We start from the raw sequence: 19,512 nt of genomic DNA, 5'->3' as shown, positions 1-19,512 counted from the left end.
TGCCCAGACCAGGTGACCCCCTCCCCCGCTCCGCCCAGACCAGGTGACCCCCTCCCCCACACTGCCCAGACCAGGTGACCCTTTCCCCCACACTGCCCAGACCAGGAGACCCCTCCCTCGCTCCACCCAGACCAGGAGACCCCTCCCTCGCTCTGCCCAGACCAGGAGACCCCTCCCTTGCCCAGACCAGGAGACCCCCTCCCTCGCTCCGCCCAGACCAGGAGACCTCCTCCCTCGCTCCGCCCAGACCAGGTGACCCCTCCCCCGCTCCGCCCAGACCAGGTGACCCCCTCCCTCGCTCCGCCCAGACCAGGAGACCCCTCCCCCCACACAGCCCAGACCAGGTGACCCCTCCCCTGCTCACCCCAGACCAGATGACCCCTCCGCCACACTGCCCAGATGACCCCTCCCCCACACTGCCCAGATGACTCCTCCCCCATACTGCCCAGACCAAGTGACCCCTCCCCCGCTCCGCATAGACCAGATGACCTCCCTCCCCCGCTCCGCCCAGACAAAGTGACCCCTCCCCCGCTCCGCCCAGACCAGGTTAACCCCTCCCCTGCTCTGCACTGGTCCAAATCTCTCCCACATTCTCCGTCACTTCGCACGGAGCCCCCCGCACAGACTCTCATTGGCTCTTACTCTCCATTCAAAATCGATATGCCGTGTCTCACCCAACAGCCCACACAGTGCCATACAATAGCCTCGAGAGTGTAACACAAACATATTTGTGCACATAATCCGAACTGGCAGCACGCCAAGCTGCCTCATGACCTGGCTGGCTGCCAAACTCAGTGCAGATCCCAGGACTATTCGGGATTCACAGCCCCCTGTCTGCATGAACAGCGTGGGGCTTCCAGGTCCCTCCACAATGTCGTGGGTTCAAGTCCCTCTCCGGACACTTGGGCATTTGTGGTCCTAGGTTTTTTTGTGGGACCTTGCTGTGTGCAAATGGGACACTTTGGGACATTGCGAGGTCGTGAAAGGCGTTATATAAATGCAATGCTTCTGTTCCTACTACCAGTTTTCTCCCAACAAAAACAATTCCGCCATTCAATTAGAGCAACAACAACCTGTATTTATATAGCGCCTTTAACGTAGTGAAACGTCCCAAGTCATTTCACAGGACCATGATGAGACAAAACAAATGGTCACTGAGCCACATAAGTAGAAATTAGTGCAGGTGACCAAAAGCTTGGTCAAAGGTCGGTTTTGAGGAGCGTCTTGAAGGAGGAAAGAGAGGCGGAGAGGTTTAGGGAGGTAGTTCCAGAGCTTGGGGCCCAGGCAACAGAAGGCACGGCCACCAATGGTGGAGCGATTATAATCAGGGATACGCGAGGGCAGAATTAGAGGAGCGCAGACATCTCGGGGGGGGGCACCGACTCCACTCGGGGGGGGGCACCGACTCCACCCTGGGGGGTGTATGGTCACACGTGCCAGTCGCTCCTGGGTACCTTGCCCAGGTGCCCATTTATCATATCGGAAGCCAAGCGTCAGCAGGATATTCGACCGTGGAGGCACCACATACAAGCTCGATCCAGGCCCCTGCCCACTATCCCGGCCAGTAGTGGCATCCCGGCTATCCTGGTGAGATCAGTTAACACCGGGGGCAGCTAGCTGCACCGGCACCCATCGGTAATGCGTGGAGAAACCGGGAGCAATCCATCAAATGTTGGCAGCAAGTGAACAAAGGCCCAAGATCGAAGCTGGGCCAACTCTTGGCTTCGGTAACTTTTCAGGAGGATTATACAGCATGCGTTGCAACCACCTAAATTAGTTAAAACCAAACTGTGTCGAGACAACTCCGTTATTGCCCACGGTGGACTGAAATGGCCAAGTTTAAGCGATTCCATTTCTTCCTATATTGCTCAGGCGGTCGTGTCAAAGTCCACAGGCTGTGTTTACAGTTTCGGTTGAGGGTTTGAAGTGCAACAAAGATCAGATATTCCTTATCGCAGGGACGGCCAACCTGTCCCTTTGCAACAGACCCCCATTCATCCAGAATATCCGGTATTTATGGCCTGTCTGCGGGCCAAGCAAATCGGCAAAAAAAAAAAGATAGGTTGTAAAGGAGGGGGAAGTTGTAAATTTTGTTCAGGGTGGAGATTTTCACACAAGAATACCTAAACAACAACAACTTGTATTTATGTAGCGTCTTTAACGCAGTGAAACGTCCCCAGGCACTTCACAGGAGCATTATGGCATAAAAATTTGACTCTAAGGAGAAATTAGCGCAGGTGACCAAAAGTTTGCTCAAAAAGGTGTTTTAAGGACTACCCCTCCGACAGCACGGCGCTCCCTCAGCACTGCCCCTCCGACAGTGCGGCACTCCCTCAGCACTGCCCCTCCGACAGTGCGGCGCTCCCTCAGCACTGCCCCTCCGACAGCGCGGCGCTCCCTCAGCACTGCCCCTCCGACAGCGCGGCGCTCCCTCAGCACTACCCCTCCGACAGCGCGGCGCTCCCTCAGCACTGCCCCTCCGACAGTGCGGCGCTCCCTCAGCACTGCCCCTCCGACAGTGCGGCGCTCCCTCAGCACTGCCCCTCCGACAGCGCGGCGCTCCCTCAGCACTGCCTCTCCGACAGAGCGGCGCTCCCTCAGCACTGCCCCTCCGACAGTGCGGTGCTCCTTCAGCACTGCCCCTCCGACAGCGCGGCGCTCCCTCAGCACTGCCCCTCCGACAGTGCGGCGCTCCTTCAGCACTGCCCCTCCGACAGTGCGGCGCTCCTTCAGCACTGCCTCTCCGATAGCGCGGCGCTCCCTCAGCACTGCCCCTCCGACAGTGCTGCGCTCCCTCAGCACTGCCTCTCCGACAGCGCGGCGCTCCCTCAGCACTGCCCCTCCGACAGTGCAGGGTTCCCTCAGCGCCGCCCCTTACTACTAGGGGGATCAAGGGGTATGGCGAGAAAGCAGGAATGGGGTACTAAAGTTGCATGTTCAGCCATGAACTCATTGAATGGCAGTGCAGGCTCGAAGGGCCGAATGGCCTACTCCTGCACCTATTTTCTATGTTTCTATGTTTCAAGACGCTCCTTAAAACATACCACCTTGTATGGCTCGGGGCAAATTTTTTAATCTCATAACACTCCTGTGAAGCTCCTTGGGACATTTCACTATGTTAAAGGCGCTATATCAACACAGGTTGTTGCTGTTGATCTAATTGAATGGCAGAACAGGCTCGAGGGGCCGAATGGACTTCTCTTCCTAATAACAACCCGCCAAATTTTAAAAGCTTGGGGGAAAAGGGTAACCAAATTCTCGGGTGCAAATTGCAGCTCGACTTTGCATCTCAAAAACGCAAAAGTGATTGGAAACCAAAGCCACAGGCGAGCCGGCCGGGGAGTTTGTAACGAGGAACTCGGGGCCCGATTTGCAGTGATCCAGGCATTTTCATACCTCCTGGAACCGGTCCAGCTCGCCTGAATGAGACATTTGATCCCCGAATCACTATTTGCATAAATACAAACAGCCGGAGTTCTTTACTAGACAAACATGGTATTTGTTTAGTGCAGTATGGGTTTTTTTGTAGCTGAGTATTATTCACAAACAAACAAACACACACACACACACACACACACACAAAAGCAGCTTAACCCTTCCTCCGCGGCCTCTCTCAGCCCAGCATCGCCCCAGGTTCTGGCAGCGATAGTTTCACCGTCCCTGGAGCGAAGCCTGAAACTTCGGTACCCTGGCACCGAAACCAGGATCTAACGTCCTGTGTGTGCACCCAACCAGGAGTCAGTCGCACGATATACAGGAGCAAGAGTGATCGTCTGATAGATAACCGGCATTGGGATGTTTTTGGTATGCAAAGCTGGCAGTCAGTGGCTCAGTGGGCAGCACTCTCTCTCTCGCCTCTGGGTCAGAAGGTTGTGGGTTCAAGTCCCACTCCAGGAACTTGAGCACATAAATCTCGGAGGAGCAGCGCTGAGGGAACCCTGCACTGTCGGAGGGGCGGCGCTGAGGGAACCCTGCACTGTCGGAGGGGCGGCACTGAGGGAGCGCCGCGCTGTCGGAGGGGCGGCGCTGAGGGAACCCTGCACTGTCGGAGGGGCGGCGCTGAGGGAACCCTGCACTGTCGGAGGGGCGGCACTGAGGGAACCCTGCACTGTCGGAGGGGCGGCACTGAGGGAGCGCCGCGCTGTCGGAGGGGCGGCACTGAGGGAACCCTGCACTGTCGGAGGGACGGCACTGAGGGAGCGCCGCGCTGTCGGAGGGGCAGTGCAGATGTAAAAGATCCCATGGCCATTATTTTGAAGATGAGCAGGGGAGTTCTCCTCTGTGTCCTGTGGTGGGTTGGTGTGCAACGGCCACCACACGTTTAATAAAATCCACGCACAGGCATCTTCCACCCTTCAATATGTAATTCAGGACCTAGAATGTCAGGTCCCTCATTGAAACGCCTGTGAACTCATTCCTTTATGGTGTGGAAGCAGGTCATCCTCGATACAAGGGACTGCCTAATACTATACCTGGGGCCAATATTTGTCCCTCAACCAACATAACAAAAACAGATTATCCAGTCATTATCACATTGCTGTGTGTGGGAGCTTGCTGTGCGCAAATTGGCTGCCGCGTTTCCCACATTACAACAGTGTCTACACATCAAAAAAGTGCTTCATTGCCTGCAAAGCGCTTTGGGATGCTGAGGTTGTGAAAGGCGCTATATAAATGCAAGTCTTTCTTTTCTTTGATTGATTTTCGCTGGGGGGGAGGGGTTGGTGGGGTGGGAGGGGGCGGGAGAGCAGTCAGTCAGCGGGAGGCAGAACTGAAAGCAGAGCAGCTGCATCGGGGAACAGCACAACCAGTCGCTGCTTTGACAGGGAACGCGAGCAGCGTGTGCGATGCCACTGTAGCCGAATAGCCCGCTGATCAAGGGTGGCCGCTTGGGAGCGTGGTGCCTGCCGCCTGCGGAATCGCACACCCGGCTGAGGGGGGGGAGGGGGGGGAGTGAACACCTTCGACGACGGAGGGCAGAAAATGGGAGCTGGCAAAAGCTGGTGGGTGAAGAGTTAATCCTACCCTGGCTTCAGACACAAGCTGAACAATGGAGAGTTTCTTTCGCTTTCCTGTATTTGGTTTCAGGGGAGGGATTGATCCTTATCGGGTGACCTTGACATTTGTCAGCCTCTCTCTCGCCAGGGTTGGTTTAATGTTGCAATTTCCCTCCCCATCTCCCTCCCTCGCTCCACTCCCAAATAAACAAACCCTTTGAAACCTGCCGACAGCCAGTTTTCCAGGACCGGCACAGCTGTTACTGCCGCCAACATGGGCAGCCAAGGTCACACCCCTACCCTCCTCAAGGTCATTGCTGTAATGTATTTGCTTCATGGGTTCTTTGCTTAGGAATTCATAGCAACACATTGCTATTAAGAACTAGTTGGTTTATTGGCAAAAGGTTTAACAATCACACGACACATTACCGGTTCATCCACCAGGCTCACAACCACCTGCTCCATCGTGGATCCCCTGAACCCAACGGGCCGGGGTTTTATTGAGTCTTGTGAACATCACGTGACTGGCTAAGCCACTCCCAACTCAACAGCTCTACACCTATTTTAAAGTAACATTCAATCAAGTGCCCCCTTTTAGCGAAGGGCACTAGAACCCACAAATCTCCAAATAAAACTTTACAGGAAACTTAAATCAAATTAAAATTTGGTTGCCGGGTTCAGGGACTGGAGCACAAAAATCTAGGCTGACACTCCCAGTGCAGTGCTGAGGGAGCGCCGCACTGTCGGAGGGGCAGTACTGAGGGAGCACCGCACTGTCGAAGGGGCAGTGCTGAGGGAGTGCCGCACTGTCGGAGGGGCAGTGCTGAGGGAGCGCCGCACTGTCGGAGGGGCAGTACTGAGGGAGCCCCGCACTGTCGGAGGGGCGGTACTGAGGGAGCGCCGCACTGTCGGAGGGGCAGTGCTGAGGGAGCGCCGCACTGTCGGAGGGGCAGTGCTGAGGGAGCGCCGCACTGTCGGAGGGGCAGTGCTGAGGGAGCGCCGCACTGTCGGAGGGGCAGTGTTGAGGGAGCGCCGCACTGTCGGAGGGGCAGTACTGAGGGAGTGCTGCACTGTCGGAGGGGCAGTGCTGAGGGAGCGCCGCACTGTCGGAGGGGCAGTGCTGAGGGAGCGCCGCACTGTCAAACCGAGGCCCCACCTGCTCCCTCAGCTGGACTTAAAAGATCACTGTGCGTTGGTGAAAGGCACGAGGTATTAATGAAAGGCATTCATGGGCACCATTCGGCTGTCAATACCTTGCTCAAGTGGCCATTGTTCCTGTGCAAACTTGACAGCGGTGTCAAAAGACAGTCATCTGTGAAAGATCGGGCCTGACCTCTGGACTCGAGCGTGACCCCCATTTGGTCTGTAATTATGAGAAGGAAAAAAAAAGAAAGTCTTGCATTTATATAGCGCCTTTCACGACCGCCGGAAGTCCCAAAGCGCTTTGCAGCCAATGAAGTACTTTTGGAGTGTAGTCACTGTTGTAATGTGGGCAACGTGGCAGCCAATTTGCGCACAGCAAGCTCCCACAAACAGCAATGTGATAATGGCCAGATAATCCGTTTTTGTTATGTTGATTAGGGGATAAATTTTGACCCCAGGTCACCGGGGAGAACCCCCCTGCTCTTCTTCAAAATAGTGCCATGGGATCTTTTACATCCACCTGAGAGCGCAGACAGGGCCTCGGTTTAATGTCTCATCCGAAAGACGGCACCTCCGACAGTGCGGCGCTCCCTCAGCACTGCCCCTCCGGTGCGCCGCTCCCTCAGCACTGCCCCTCCGACAGTGCGCCGCTCCCTCAGCACTGCCCCTCCGACAGTGCGGCGCTCCCTCAGCACTGCCCCTCCGACAGTGCGGCACTCCCTCAGCACTGCCCCTCCGACAGTGCGCCGCTCCCTCAGAACTGCCCCTTCGACAGTGTGGCACTCTCTCAGCACTGCCCCTCCGACAGTGTGGCACTCCCTCAGTACTGCACTGGGAGAATCAGGCTAGATTTTTTTTTGTGCTCAAGCCCCTGGAATGGGACTTAAAGCAACAACGCTTCTGGCTCAGAGGCGAGTGTGCTGTCCACTGAGCCACAGCTGGCACACAATGGCTTTGCAGCACACAATTACAGCACAGAAACAGGCCAATGGCCAGTGTTCATGCTCCACACCAGCTGCCTCCCACCCCTCCTCGTCCTTTAAATGCATCGATACTATTCGCCTCAACCCCTCCCTGTGGCAGCGAGTTCCACATTCTCACCGCTCTCTGGGTAAAGAAGTTTCTCCTGAATTCCCCATTGGATTTATTGGTGACTGTCTTACATTGATGGCCCCCAGTTTTGGATTCCCCTTAAAAAGGTTAATGGAATAGAATCTAATGGAACCAGACCCTCGAATCCACCACCAAGCTCATGGTCTACAGGGCTGTAGTAATACCCGCCCTCCTGTATGGCTCAGAGACGTGGACCATGTACAGCAGACACCTCAAGTCGCTGGAGAAATACCACCAACGATGTCTCCACAAGATCCTACAAATCCCCTGGGAGGACAGACGCACCAACGTTGGCGTCCTCATCCAGGCCAACATCCCCAGCATCAAAGCACTGACCACACTTGATCAGCTCCGCTGGGCAGGCGACACTGTCCACATGCCAGACACGAGAATCCCAAAGCAAGCGCTCTACTTGGAACTCCTTCATGGCAAGCGAGCCAAAGGTGGACAGAGGAAATGTTACAAGGACACCCTCAAAGCCTCCCTGATAAAGTGCAACATTCCCACCGACACCTGGGAGTCCCTGGCCAAAGACCGCTCTAAGTGGAGGACGTGCATCCGGGAGGGCGCTGAGCACCTCGAGTCTCGTCGCCGAGAGCATGCCGAAACCAAGCGCAGGCAGCGGAAGGAGCATGCGGCAAACCAGTCCCACCCAACCTTCCCTCAACCACTGTCTGTCCCACCTGTGACAGGGACTGTGGCTCTCGTATTGGACTGTTCAGCCACCGAAGGACTCATTCTAAGAGTGGAAGCAAGTCTTCCTCGATTCCGAGGGCCTGCCTATGATGATGATGAATGGAATAGAAGGCCACTTAGCCCATTGTGGCAGCAGACACGATGGGCCGAATGGGCCTCCTATGCTATAAACCTCTATATGACTATGAATATACGATACAGGCCATTCGGCCCAACCAGTCCATGCCGGCGTTTATGCTCCACTCGAGCCTCCTCCCGTCTTTCCTCATCTAAATCTAATCAGCATAACCCTCTATTCCCTTCTCCATCATACACTTGTCCAGCCTCCCCTTAAATCTGTGCTATTCACCTCAACTGCTCCTTTAAGACACTCCTTAAAACTTACCTCTTTGACCAATCTTCTGTGGCTCAGTGGCAAAATTATTTATTTTGTCTTATAACACTAATGTGAAGCACCTTGGGACATTTTACTACGTTAAAGGCGCTATATAAATGCAAACTGTTGTTATTGTGGCAGCGAGTTCCACATTCTCACTACTCTCTGGGTAAAGAAGTTTCTCCTGAATTCCCCATTGGTGACCGTCTTATTTTGATGGCCCCTAGTTACGCTCTTCCCCACAAATTCTCTCTGTATCCACTCTATCAAAACCTTTCATAATTGTAAAGACCTCTATCGGGTCACCCTTCTCTTTTCAAGAGGCGAGAGACCCAGCCTGTTCATCCTTTGCTGTGTGCTATTCACAAGGGGTTAATTAGAGGGAAATTAGCCAGCGAGACCGAGGCTAGGCCCAGTGTGCCGGGGAAATCGGACCTGGGCCCGATCTGGTTACCGGCCTTTCAGATTCAGATCGAGATCAAAACGTCTGCTCAGGATCACGTCAGTCCCTTTGTCCGGAGCGATACAGAGGACACACTTGGCACCAGCCAACATTCTGCGGGGACTGCCCTTTTACTGTTTTTATAAACTTCCTTTCTCTGATTTTTAGTAAACAATATCTCCGCCCGCCCCTTGCCCCCCCCCGCCACTCCAAATAAAACCCCACAAAGCTCCGCCTTACTCAACTAGCAATTGGGGCTTTACCCCCAACCAGACTTCACTAAAAACAGGTTATCAGGGGGTCAATGTCCCATTGCTGTCTGTGGGAGCTTGCTGTGCGCAGAATGGTTGCCGCACTCCCTCACATTACAACAGGTGACCACACTTCAAAAGTCATTCATTGGCTGTGAAGCGCTTTGGGACGTCCAGAGGTCGTGAAAGGCGCTATAGAAATGCAAGTCTTTCATGCTTTAGTTTGACAATCCTCGGTTTGTCACACTCAATTAATTGCTCCCTGCGCCTTGGGACTTTTCACCACGTTAAAGGCACTATTTAGGCAGCACTCCCTCAGTACCGCCCCAACAGTGCGGCGCTCCCTTGGTACCGCCCCTCCGACAGTGCGGCGCTCCCTCAGTACTGCCCCTCCGACAGTGCAGCGCTCCCTCAATACCGCCCCTCCGACAGTGCGGCGCTCCCTCAATACCGCCCCTCCGACAGTGCAGCGCTCCCTCAGTACTGCCCCTCCGACAGTGCGGCGCTCCCTCGGTACTGCCCCTCCGACAGTGCGGCACTCCCTCAGTACTGCCCCTCCGACAGTGCGGCGCTCCCTCAGTACTGCCCCTCCGACAGTGCAGCACTCCCTCAGTACTATCCCTTCGACAGTGCGGCGCTCCCTCAGTACTGCCCCTCCGACAGTGCGGCACTCCCTCAGTACTGCCCCTCTGACAGTGCGACACTCCCTCAGCACTGCCCCTCCGACAGTGCGGCACTCCCTCAGTACTGCCCCTCCGACAGTGCGACGCTCCCTCAGCACTGCCCCTCCGACAGCGCGGCACTCCCTCAGTACTGCCCCTCCGACAGCGCGGCACTCCCTCAGTACTGCCCCTCCGACAGCGCGGCACTCCCTCAGTACTGCCCCTCCGACAGTGCGGCGCTCCCTCAGCACTGCCCCTCCGACAGTGCGGCACTCCCTCAGCACTGCCCCTCCACAGTGTGCGCTCCCTCAGCACTGCCCCTCCGACAGTGCGGCACTCCCTCAGCACTGCCCCTCCGACAGTGCGGGGCTCCCTCAGCACTGCCCCTCCGACAGTGCGGCGCTCCCTCAGCACTGCACTGGGATTTTTGTGAACCCACAACCTTCTGACTCAGAAGTGAGCATGCTTCCCACTGAGCCACGGCTAACGCATAGGGAGCATGAAGACTGTGGAGGACGGAACCATCAGTGTCAGGAGAAACGAGGGGGAAGTGGGGAGGTGTGTGCGTGTTTTTTGTTTCCTACATTAATTTTTCTGTTGTGGTATTTTTCAGTATTGATTCTGGAGAAGACAGAAGACGACGACCTCTCCAACAAAACGTTGAAGATCACGGACTTTGGGTTGGCACGGGAGTGGCATCGAACGACCAAAATGAGCGCGGCCGGTACCTACGCCTGGATGGCCCCTGAAGTCATCAAACTCTCGTTGTTCTCCAAGAGCAGTGATGTGTGGAGGTAACGGGGGGCCTCTGCACACCCGAACTGGACTCCCGGCATAAATATTCCCCCCTCTCCCTCATCAAGATCACCTACTTCCACCTCAGTAACCTCGCCCGCCTCCGCCTCACTCCATCCGCTGCCGAAACCCTCAGCTCTCGACTCGCCTACTCCAGTGCTCTCAACGCCCGCCCCCGTGTCCTATCCCCCACCGAGTCCTGCTCACCCCCTGTGCTCACCGACCCACACTGGCTCCCAGTCCAGCAGCACCTCGATTTTAAAATTGTCATCCTAGTTTCCAAATCCCTCCATGGCCCTCACCCCCTCCCTATCTCTGTAATCACCTCCAGTCCCCCCCCCACCCCGAGATCTCTGCGCTCCTCAAATTCTGGCCTCTTGTGCACCATCTGATTTTAAATCGCTCCACCATCGGCGGCCGTCCCTTCAGCTGCCTGGGCTCCGAGCTCTGGAATTCCCTCCTGTAATGTATTCGCTTCATGGGTTCTTTGCTTAGGAATTCATCATAGCAACACATCACTATTGAGAACTAGTTGGTTTATTAGCAAAACAATCACACGACACATTACCAGTTCATCCACCAGGCTCGCAACCGCCTGCCCCATCGTGGATCCCCCGAACCCAACTGGCTGGGGTTTTATTGAGTCTTGTGAACATCACGTGACTGGCTAAGCCACTCCCAACTCAACAGCTCTACAACTATTTTGGTAGAAACTTTAAATCAAGTGACCTCTTATTAAAAGGGGCACTTCAACAGCTCGACAAATCTGTGAGCATACTCATTGGTTCATACAGTACAACTCCCTAAACCTCTCCGCCTCTCTCCTCCTTTAGGATGCTCTTTATAACCCACCACTGACCAACCCGTCCTAATGTCTCCTCCTTTGGCTCGGTGTCAGTTTTTGTATGAAGCGCCATGGGATGTTTTCCTATGTTACGGGCGCTATACAAACGCAGGTTGCTGCTGTTGCAGCTCAGTTAGTACCGGCGGCGCCCAGCGTGGGGCCAAAACGTTCAGGGCCGGAAGCCCTTCCCGTGTTCTCCCAGGGTTTTGATTCTTTTTTTCACTCGCTCTCTTCCCTCAGTTTCGGAGTCTTGCTGTGGGAGTTGCTGACTGGAGAGGTCCCGTACCGGGAGATCGACGGGCTGGCTGTCGCTTACGGAGTGGCCGTCAACAAACTGACCCTTCCCATCCCGTCCACCTGCCCCGAGCCCTTTGGCAAACTCATGGAAGGTAGGAAGCCCCGAGCGTCTCGCGTCTCAAACCTGGTCACAGAACGGTGACGGCACAGCAGGAGGCCATTGGGCCCGTCGAGCCTGTGCCGGTTCTCCGCAAGTCCCCCTTCCCTGCCCTTTCCCCACATTTTATCCTTTAGCTGAATATCCGCAGACAGAGCGAAAGATTCCCCCGTCTGTCATTTTAGCGAAATAGCCAAGAATAACCCCGTGCTGACCTCTCACCCCGCGGGTCACAAAGTTCACGGACAGTTGTTCGCGGGGCGCTGTTTAACGGGGAGGCCGGCAGCGCCGTGGGCCGACTCCCGTGTTGGACCGACCATGGCGGCCCTGGCGTGGATTGGCCGCCATCGTACGGTCTGGCGCTCCGTCTCGTGCCGGGCCGCTGGCCCGATCTCACGAGTCTCCGAAGCGGCCGCCAAAGGGGCTACGTGGAGCGCGCAGCGGCCCTCCCCGTTAACTGAAGGGAAGGCGCGTTGTAGCTCGTCAGCGCTATGCAGAGCAATCTGCGTCACGCTGGACTGTGCACGGCGCTGCTGCCCCGGGAGCCCCCCTCGAAAAACGCGGAGCCCCCGAGACAGAGACCCGGAGCCCCCCAAGACAGCGCCCCGCTTCATTTGAGGGGCGCACGGCCCAATTCCACGTCAGGGAGCGGGACCTCCAGGCCAGGCGATAAAAGTCCCGGCCCCAAAAAAGTTAGCGCCCCCCCCCCCAATCGGGGCGAGGGGCAATTTCGCCCCCTGTAGATTGACGGAGGAAACATCAGACCGATGGAGGAAAGGAGTTTCAAGGTCGTGCAAAGGAGCGAGTTAGAGTCAGCGAGAGGGCGGTGAGTTGGTGATGATGATGAGGGTGGCCATATCGGGTGGTGAACTCACCGTGAAGGGCCATAACCCTGTCAGTGTCAATAAAACACAGACTGGCGAGACAGCGCTATCGAGAAAGGTTTGAAGTGAGCAGTGACTGAAAGGCCAGACAACAAAAAGGTTTCCCCTTGCATCCTGTCCCGGGAATGAGATGCTGGAATAGACTAGTGGAAGGACATCAACGGGTTGGGTCTAATTTGGACAACTTCTGTCCCTTCTCCAATTGGGATGTCCAACAGTCTGCTGGACATTGGCTACAAACCGTACTGAACACTATACAAGCAGCTCGTGGGTATCTCCAAATTCTTGCATTACTTGCTGGTTAGCGAAGTCAAATTGCAAAGTGCCGCAGTACAGCGGGACCTGGGGGTCCTTGTGCATGAAACACAAAAGGATAGTATGCAGTTACAGCAAGTGATCAGGAAGGCCAATGGTATCTTGACCTTTATTGCAAAGGGGATGGAGTATAAAAGCATGGAAGTATTGCTACAGCTATACAGGGTATTGGTGAGGCCACACCTGGAGTACAGCGTGCAGTTCTGGTTTCCATATTTACGAAAGAATATACTTGCTTTGGAGGCAGTTCAGAGAAGGTTCACTAGCTTGATTCCGGAGATGAGGGGGTTGACTTATGAGGAAAGGTTGAGTAGGTTGGGCCTCTACTCATTGGAATTCAGAAGAATGAGAGGTGATCTTAACAAAACGTACAAGATTATGAGGGGGCTTGACAAGGTGGATGCAGGGAGGATGTTTCCACTAATGGGGGAGATTAGAACTAGGGGGCATGGTCTTAGAATAAGGGGCCGCCCATTTAAAACTGAGATGAGGAGAAATTTCTTATCGGGGGTTGTAAATCTGTGGAATTCGCTGCCTCAGAGAGCTATGGAGACTGGGACATTGAATGGATTTAAGACAGAGATAGACAGTTTCTTAACTGATAAGGGAATAAGGGGTTCTGGGGAGCGGGTGGGAAAGTGGAGCTGAGCCCCTGATCGGATCAGCCATGATCCTATTGAATGACGGAGCAGGCTCAAGGGGCCGAATGGCCTACTCCTTTGTTCTTATAGCTCACTGTGACCGTTTTTGTTGACAGATTGCTGGAGCTCAGACGCGCACAGCAGACCATCGTTCACGGTGATCCTGGCGCAACTGGTGGCCATCGAGCGCTCTTCACTCTTCGAGATGCCGCTGGAGTCATTCCACTCCCTGCAGGAGGACTGGAAGCTGGAGATCCAGCAGATGTTTGATGAGCTACGGATGAAGGAGAAGGTAAATGGAACTCACGAGACTGGGCCGGGCCGGGTTGGGGGGGGGGGGTGGGTCGCACAGGACCGCTTCCACCGTCCTTGGCGGGGGCCGGGAGTTAGATGGTCCATCAGGCTTGATATGTCCTTACTATATACAGTATAAATAATGCACACGAGGCCCATACTTGAGAGAAGGTCACTCTGTGACCAGTTACCTTTATTACCAAGACCTCGAGTGATGAAGGTGGGTGGAGCTTCCCCTTTTATACCTGAAAGTCCAGGTTCGGAGTGTCTCCCACAAGTTCACCGCCTAGTGGTCAGTGTTCTCACAGTGTACATCTTAGGTCAGCTTATACATGGGTTACAATGATAGTTGAATACCTCCCCTCCAAAGTCTTATTGGGATCATAGGTTGAGTCTCTCTGGTGGTTTACGCTCCCTTGTAGAGCGCCTGAGTTGGGGCTCCGGTTGTTGGGCGCTGGCCTGAGTGTCTGCTGTTTGCGGTGCCTCAGGCCTGTCCGGACTGCCCACAGTGACTGGGCTCTCCTCCCTTTGGTTCCGGTGTTCGGTCACCTGTGGTGGAGTAAACTCTACGTCGTGTTCTTCCTCTGCTTCTTCTATGGGGTTGCTGAACCTCTTTAGTTTGATCCACGTGTTTGCGGCAGATTTGTCCATTGATAAGTTTAACTACCAAAACCCTATTCCCTTCTTGGCAATCACAGTGCCTGCGAGCCATTTGGGCCCTGCAGCGTAATTAAGGACAAAAACAGGGTCATTGACATCAGTACATCGTGCCCTCGCATTCCCGTCATGGTAGTCACATTGTGACGGATTTTTTTAATTTCAAAATATACTTTATTCATAAAAAAATCTGTACAGTACATTCAGGGGCATTTCAGTACATTTAGCTGCGGTCAGCAATCCCATACACTGTATCTGGGTGCTGACGGCAGTTCTGTTCGTTACATTCCTTGTTTTCCAATTCAAGTGCAATTCGGTACAATAAACGGGATACATTGTGGTACATTCACACAAATTACGTTTCATGTGTCACGATACAGTACACGGAATGGGTGACGGTACATTTACATTTTTCTTTTCAAACATGCATTTCGCAACAGACTTTGCATTGTACATGGCACGACATTGGTGTTTACAGATTTGGTGCTCTATGTACACAAAAAGTAAATTACAAATACTGCCCGAGGGGGGGGGTTTTGTACTGATTCCTGCCCCTGGGTTTATCGTGGCGGAAGGGCTTTAAACTGTGGCCCTTCCCCACCCTGCCTTTGCGGCGACTGCACCAATTTTAAGTGCGTCCCTCAGCACGTAATCCTGGATCTTGGATTGCGCCAGTCTGCAACACGCAGACGTGGACATCTCCTTGCTCTGGAAGACCAGCAAGTTTCGGCAAGACCAAAGTGCGTCTTTGACCGGGTTGATGACCCTCCAGCAGCAGGTGATGTCTGTCTCGGTGTGTGTCCCTGGGAACAGCCCGTAGAGCACAGAGTCCTGTGTTACGGAGCTGCTCGGGATGAACCTCGACAGCAACCACTGCATCTCTTTCCAGACCTGCCTTGCGAAGGGGCAATCCTGAAGGAGGTGGGTGACAGTCTCATCCGCCCCGCAGCCAGCCCGGGGGCACCGTGCCGTGTTGCTGAGACGTCGGCTGTGCATGAAAGCTCTGACAGGTAAGGCCCTCCTCACCGCCAACCAAGCTACGTCTTGGTGCTTGTGTGAAAGCTCGGGCGATGAGACGTTCTGCCAAACGAGTTCGACAGTTTGCTCGGGGAACCAGCCGACAGGGTCCACCCTCTCCTTCTTTCACAGGGCGTCCAGGACCTTACGTGCTGACCACTGTTTTATGGCTTTGTGGTCAAAGGGGTTTCTTGTGAGGAACTTTTCCACGAAGGACAGGTGGACAGGCATGGTCCAACTGGTGGGGGTGTTTCGCAACACCGGGGACAGGTAGAACCTCAGCACGTAGTGACACTTGGTGTTTGCGTATCGGGGGTCTGTGCACAGCTTGAGGCAGCCGCACACAAAGGTGGCCATCAGGATGAGGGCCACGTTCGGAACATCCTTTCCTCCACTGTCCAGAGATTAGTACATTGTGTCTCTGCGGACACGGTCCATTTTGGACCTCCAGGCAAAGTGGAAGACGGCCCGGGTGACTGCCGCGGCACAGGAGCGAGGAATGGGCCAGACCTGTGCCACATGCAGCAACCCCGAGGGCACCTCACTCCTGATGACCAGGTTCTTTCCTGCCATGGAGAGGGAGCGCTGCTCCCACAATGCCAGTTTTTGTTTGACCTTGGCGATACGCTCGTCCCAGTTTTTGGCGCACCCCCCGTCCGCTCCGAACCATATTCCCAACACCTTCAGGAAGTCTGGCTTAACGGTGAAGGGAATGGAGGCTCGGTCGGCCCAGTTGCCAAAGAACACGGCCTCGCTCTTGCTGCGATTGACCTTTGCTCCCGAGGCCAGTTCAAACTGGTCGCAGATTGTGAGCAATCTGCGGATCCGAGAAAAAGATGGCCACGCCGTCCATATACAGGGAGGTCTTGACCTGAGCGCCTCCGCTGCCTGGGATCGTCACCCCTCTAATGCCCGCATCCTTCCTAATGGACCCGGCAAAGGGCTCGATACAACCCACAAACAAGAGAGACGAGAGAGGACAGCCTTGCCTGACTCCAGATCTGATCGGAAAGCTTTCAGTTTCCCACCCGTTGATTAGAACTGCACTACTGATGTCTGTGTAGAGCAGTTGGATCCAATTGCAGATACCCTCCCCAAACCCCATTTTGGAGAGCACGTCCATCAGGTACGTGTGCGATATCCTGTCAAAGGCCTTCTCCTGGTCTAAGCTGATTAAGCAGGTGTCCACCCTCCTGTCCCGCACGTAGGCGATCGTATCCCTGAGTAGCGTCAGGCTATCAGAGATCTTCCTGCCGGGGACAGCGCAGGTCTGGTCCGGGTGAATCACCAGCTCAAGAGCAGGCTTGACCCTGTTGGCGATGACCTTTGACAGGATCTTGTAGTCCACATTGAGCAGTGAAATGGGCCGCCAGATTTTGATTTCCTCCCTCTTCCCCCTTCTGCTTGTAGATGAGGGTGATGATGCCTTTCCTTATCGATTCTGACATGCTGCCGGCCAGAAGCATACCTCTCAACACACTTCCAGCAGGTCTGGGCCCATCCAGTCCCACAGAGCCGAATACAACTCGACCGGTAAACCGTCGCTTCCGGGAGTTTTATTCGTCTTGAAGGACTGGACGGCCTTTGTCAGCTCGTCCAGAGTTAGCGGGTGGTCCAGACTCTCCCGCTTGCTGTCGTCTAAGACATCCGAGATAGACGACAGGAAAGACTGGGAGGCCGCGCGGTCTGTGGGCTTGACGTGACTGATGCCTGCTCTCAACAATTTCTTTCATGGTGGGGTGTATAAGGGATAACCTGGTTTTGAGCGTCCTTTTCATTAGCAGCTCTGCAGGTGGAACCCCTGTGAGCGAGTGTGGTCGGGATCTGTAGGCCAACAGGAGGCGTGATAAGCGGCATTGTAGGGAACCCCCTTGGATTCTGAGCATCCCCTGTTTGATTATCTGCACTGCTCGTTCCACCTGGCCGTTTGAGGCCGGCTTGAACGGTGCCGTTCTGCCATAGTTGATTCCATTGCCTGCCATGAAGTCCTGGAATTCAGTGCTTGTGAAGCACGGGCCATTGTCGCTGACCAAGACATCCGGCAGCGAACATTGCCCGTAGACTTTCTACCGTGGCAGAGGATGTGCTTGAACTTAAAATGTCACACTCGATCCATTTGGGGTAGGCGGCTACTACAACCAAAAACATTTTTCCCATGAAAGGACCTGCGTAGTCCACATGGCTCGGCGGGCCAGGACCAGGGGCTAAGGGGGGCTTCCCTGGGTGCATTGCCCAGCTGAGCACACGTGTTGCACCTGTGAACACAAAGTTCCAGGTCTGCATCTATCCCTGGCCACCAAACGTGTGACCTGGCTATTGCCTTCATCATGACAATGACCGAGTGCTCATTGTGAAGTTCTCTGATAAACACCTCTCTGCCCATCTGGGGCATGACTACTCAGTTTCCCCACAGTAGGCAATTGGCCTGAATCGAGAGTCCATCCTTGCGCCTATGAAACGGTTTAGATTCCTCAGGGCATGCCCCGTATGTGGCTGCCCAGTCCCCATTCAGGACACATTTCTTAACTAAAGACAGTAGCAGGTCTTTTTGTCCAGACTTTAATCTGACGGTCTGTCACAGGTGAGCCTTTGCTTTCGAAAGCTTCAACAGCCATGACCATCTCAGCACCATGCTCGGTAGCCCCCTCAGTGGTGGCTAGTGGGAGCCTGCTGAGTGCATCGGCGCAGTTTTCAGTGCCCGGTCTGTGCCAAATTGTGCAGTCATAGACGGCTAACGCGAGTGCCCACCTCTGTATGTGGGCCGATGCATTCGCATTTATGGCCTTGTTGTCGGCCAAAAGGGACGTTAGGGGTTTGTGATCTGTCTCCAGCTCAAATTTCCTGCCAAACAGGTACTGATGCATTTTTTTTACTGCATATACACATGCTAGCGCTTCCTTTTCTACCATCCCGTAGCCCCTTTCTGCCTGGGACAGACTTCTGGAGGCATAAGCTACCGGCTGTAACTGACCCTTGGCATTCACATGCTGCAACACACACCCGACCCCATAGGACGATGCATCGCACATTAAAACAAGTTTCTTACACGGGTCATATAATGTTAACAGTTTGTTGGAGCATAACAAGTTGCGTGCTCTATTAAAAGCCCTTTCCTGGCTGTCCCCCCAGACCCATTCGCGACCTTTGTGTAGGAGCACATGTAGCGGCTCTAACAGCGTGCTCAATTTGGGAAGAAAGTTACCAAAATAGTTCAGGAGCCCCAGGAACGAACGCAGCTCTGTCGTGTTACGGGGTCTGGGTGCTCTCTGGATCGCTTCCGTTTTGGGCGCAGTAGGTCTGATCCCGTCTGCTGCTACCCTCCTCCCCAGGAATTCTATCTCTGGAGCTAAGAAGATGCACTTTGCCTTTTTCAGTCACAGCCCTACCCGGTCCAATCTGCGTAGCACCTCCTCCAGGTTGTGGAGGTGTTCTTCAGTATCGCAACCCATGATGAGGATGTCATCTTGAAAAACCACCGTCCTTGGAATCGACTTGAGGAGGCTTTCCATATTTCGTAGAAAGATCGCGGCGGCCGAACGAATCCTGAACGGACATCGGTTATACTCAAACGACCCCTTGTGTGTCGTGATGGTGGTCAGCTTCTTCGACTCACTCGCCAGCTCCTGGGTCATGTAAGCTGAGGTCAGGTCCAATTTTGAAAAAAGTTTGCCACCGAATAACGTTGCAAAGAGGTCCTCCGCTCTCGGTAGCGGGTACTGGTCTTGGAGTGACACCCGATTGATGGTGGCCTTGTAATCGCCACATATCCTGACCGACCCATCTGCCTTGAGCAATGGCACAATCGGGCTCGCCCAGTCACTGAATTCGACTGGCGAGATGATGCCTTCCCTCAGCAGGCGATCCAATTCGCCTTCTATCTTTTCCCGCATCACATACAGCACCGCTCTGGCCTGGTGGTGTACTGGTCTGGCGTCCGGGTTTATGTGAATCACTACCTTGGCCCCCATGAAAGTGCCGATGCCGGGTTGGAATA

The 19,512-nt window shown here is 54.6% G+C and overlaps 1 protein-coding gene across 1 annotated transcript in view; it reads left to right on the top strand.

Annotated features, from left to right (window-relative positions):
• Positions 1 to 19,512, top strand: part of map3k10 (mitogen-activated protein kinase kinase kinase 10) — a 77,170-nt gene that overhangs the window by 39,055 nt on the left and 18,603 nt on the right. Inside the window, exons 2-4 of the mRNA XM_070867571.1 lie at positions 10,291 to 10,471; positions 11,557 to 11,705; positions 13,667 to 13,842. Of these exons, the coding sequence (XP_070723672.1) occupies positions 10,291 to 10,471; positions 11,557 to 11,705; positions 13,667 to 13,842 (506 nt within the window). The remainder of the gene's footprint in view (positions 1 to 10,290; positions 10,472 to 11,556; positions 11,706 to 13,666; positions 13,843 to 19,512) is intronic.

The sequence above is a fragment of the Pristiophorus japonicus genome, chromosome 26, assembly GCF_044704955.1.
Source record: "Pristiophorus japonicus isolate sPriJap1 chromosome 26, sPriJap1.hap1, whole genome shotgun sequence".
NCBI classification, from domain to species: domain Eukaryota; kingdom Metazoa; phylum Chordata; class Chondrichthyes; family Pristiophoridae; genus Pristiophorus; species Pristiophorus japonicus.
This window is presented reverse-complemented; position numbering and strand designations above follow the sequence as displayed.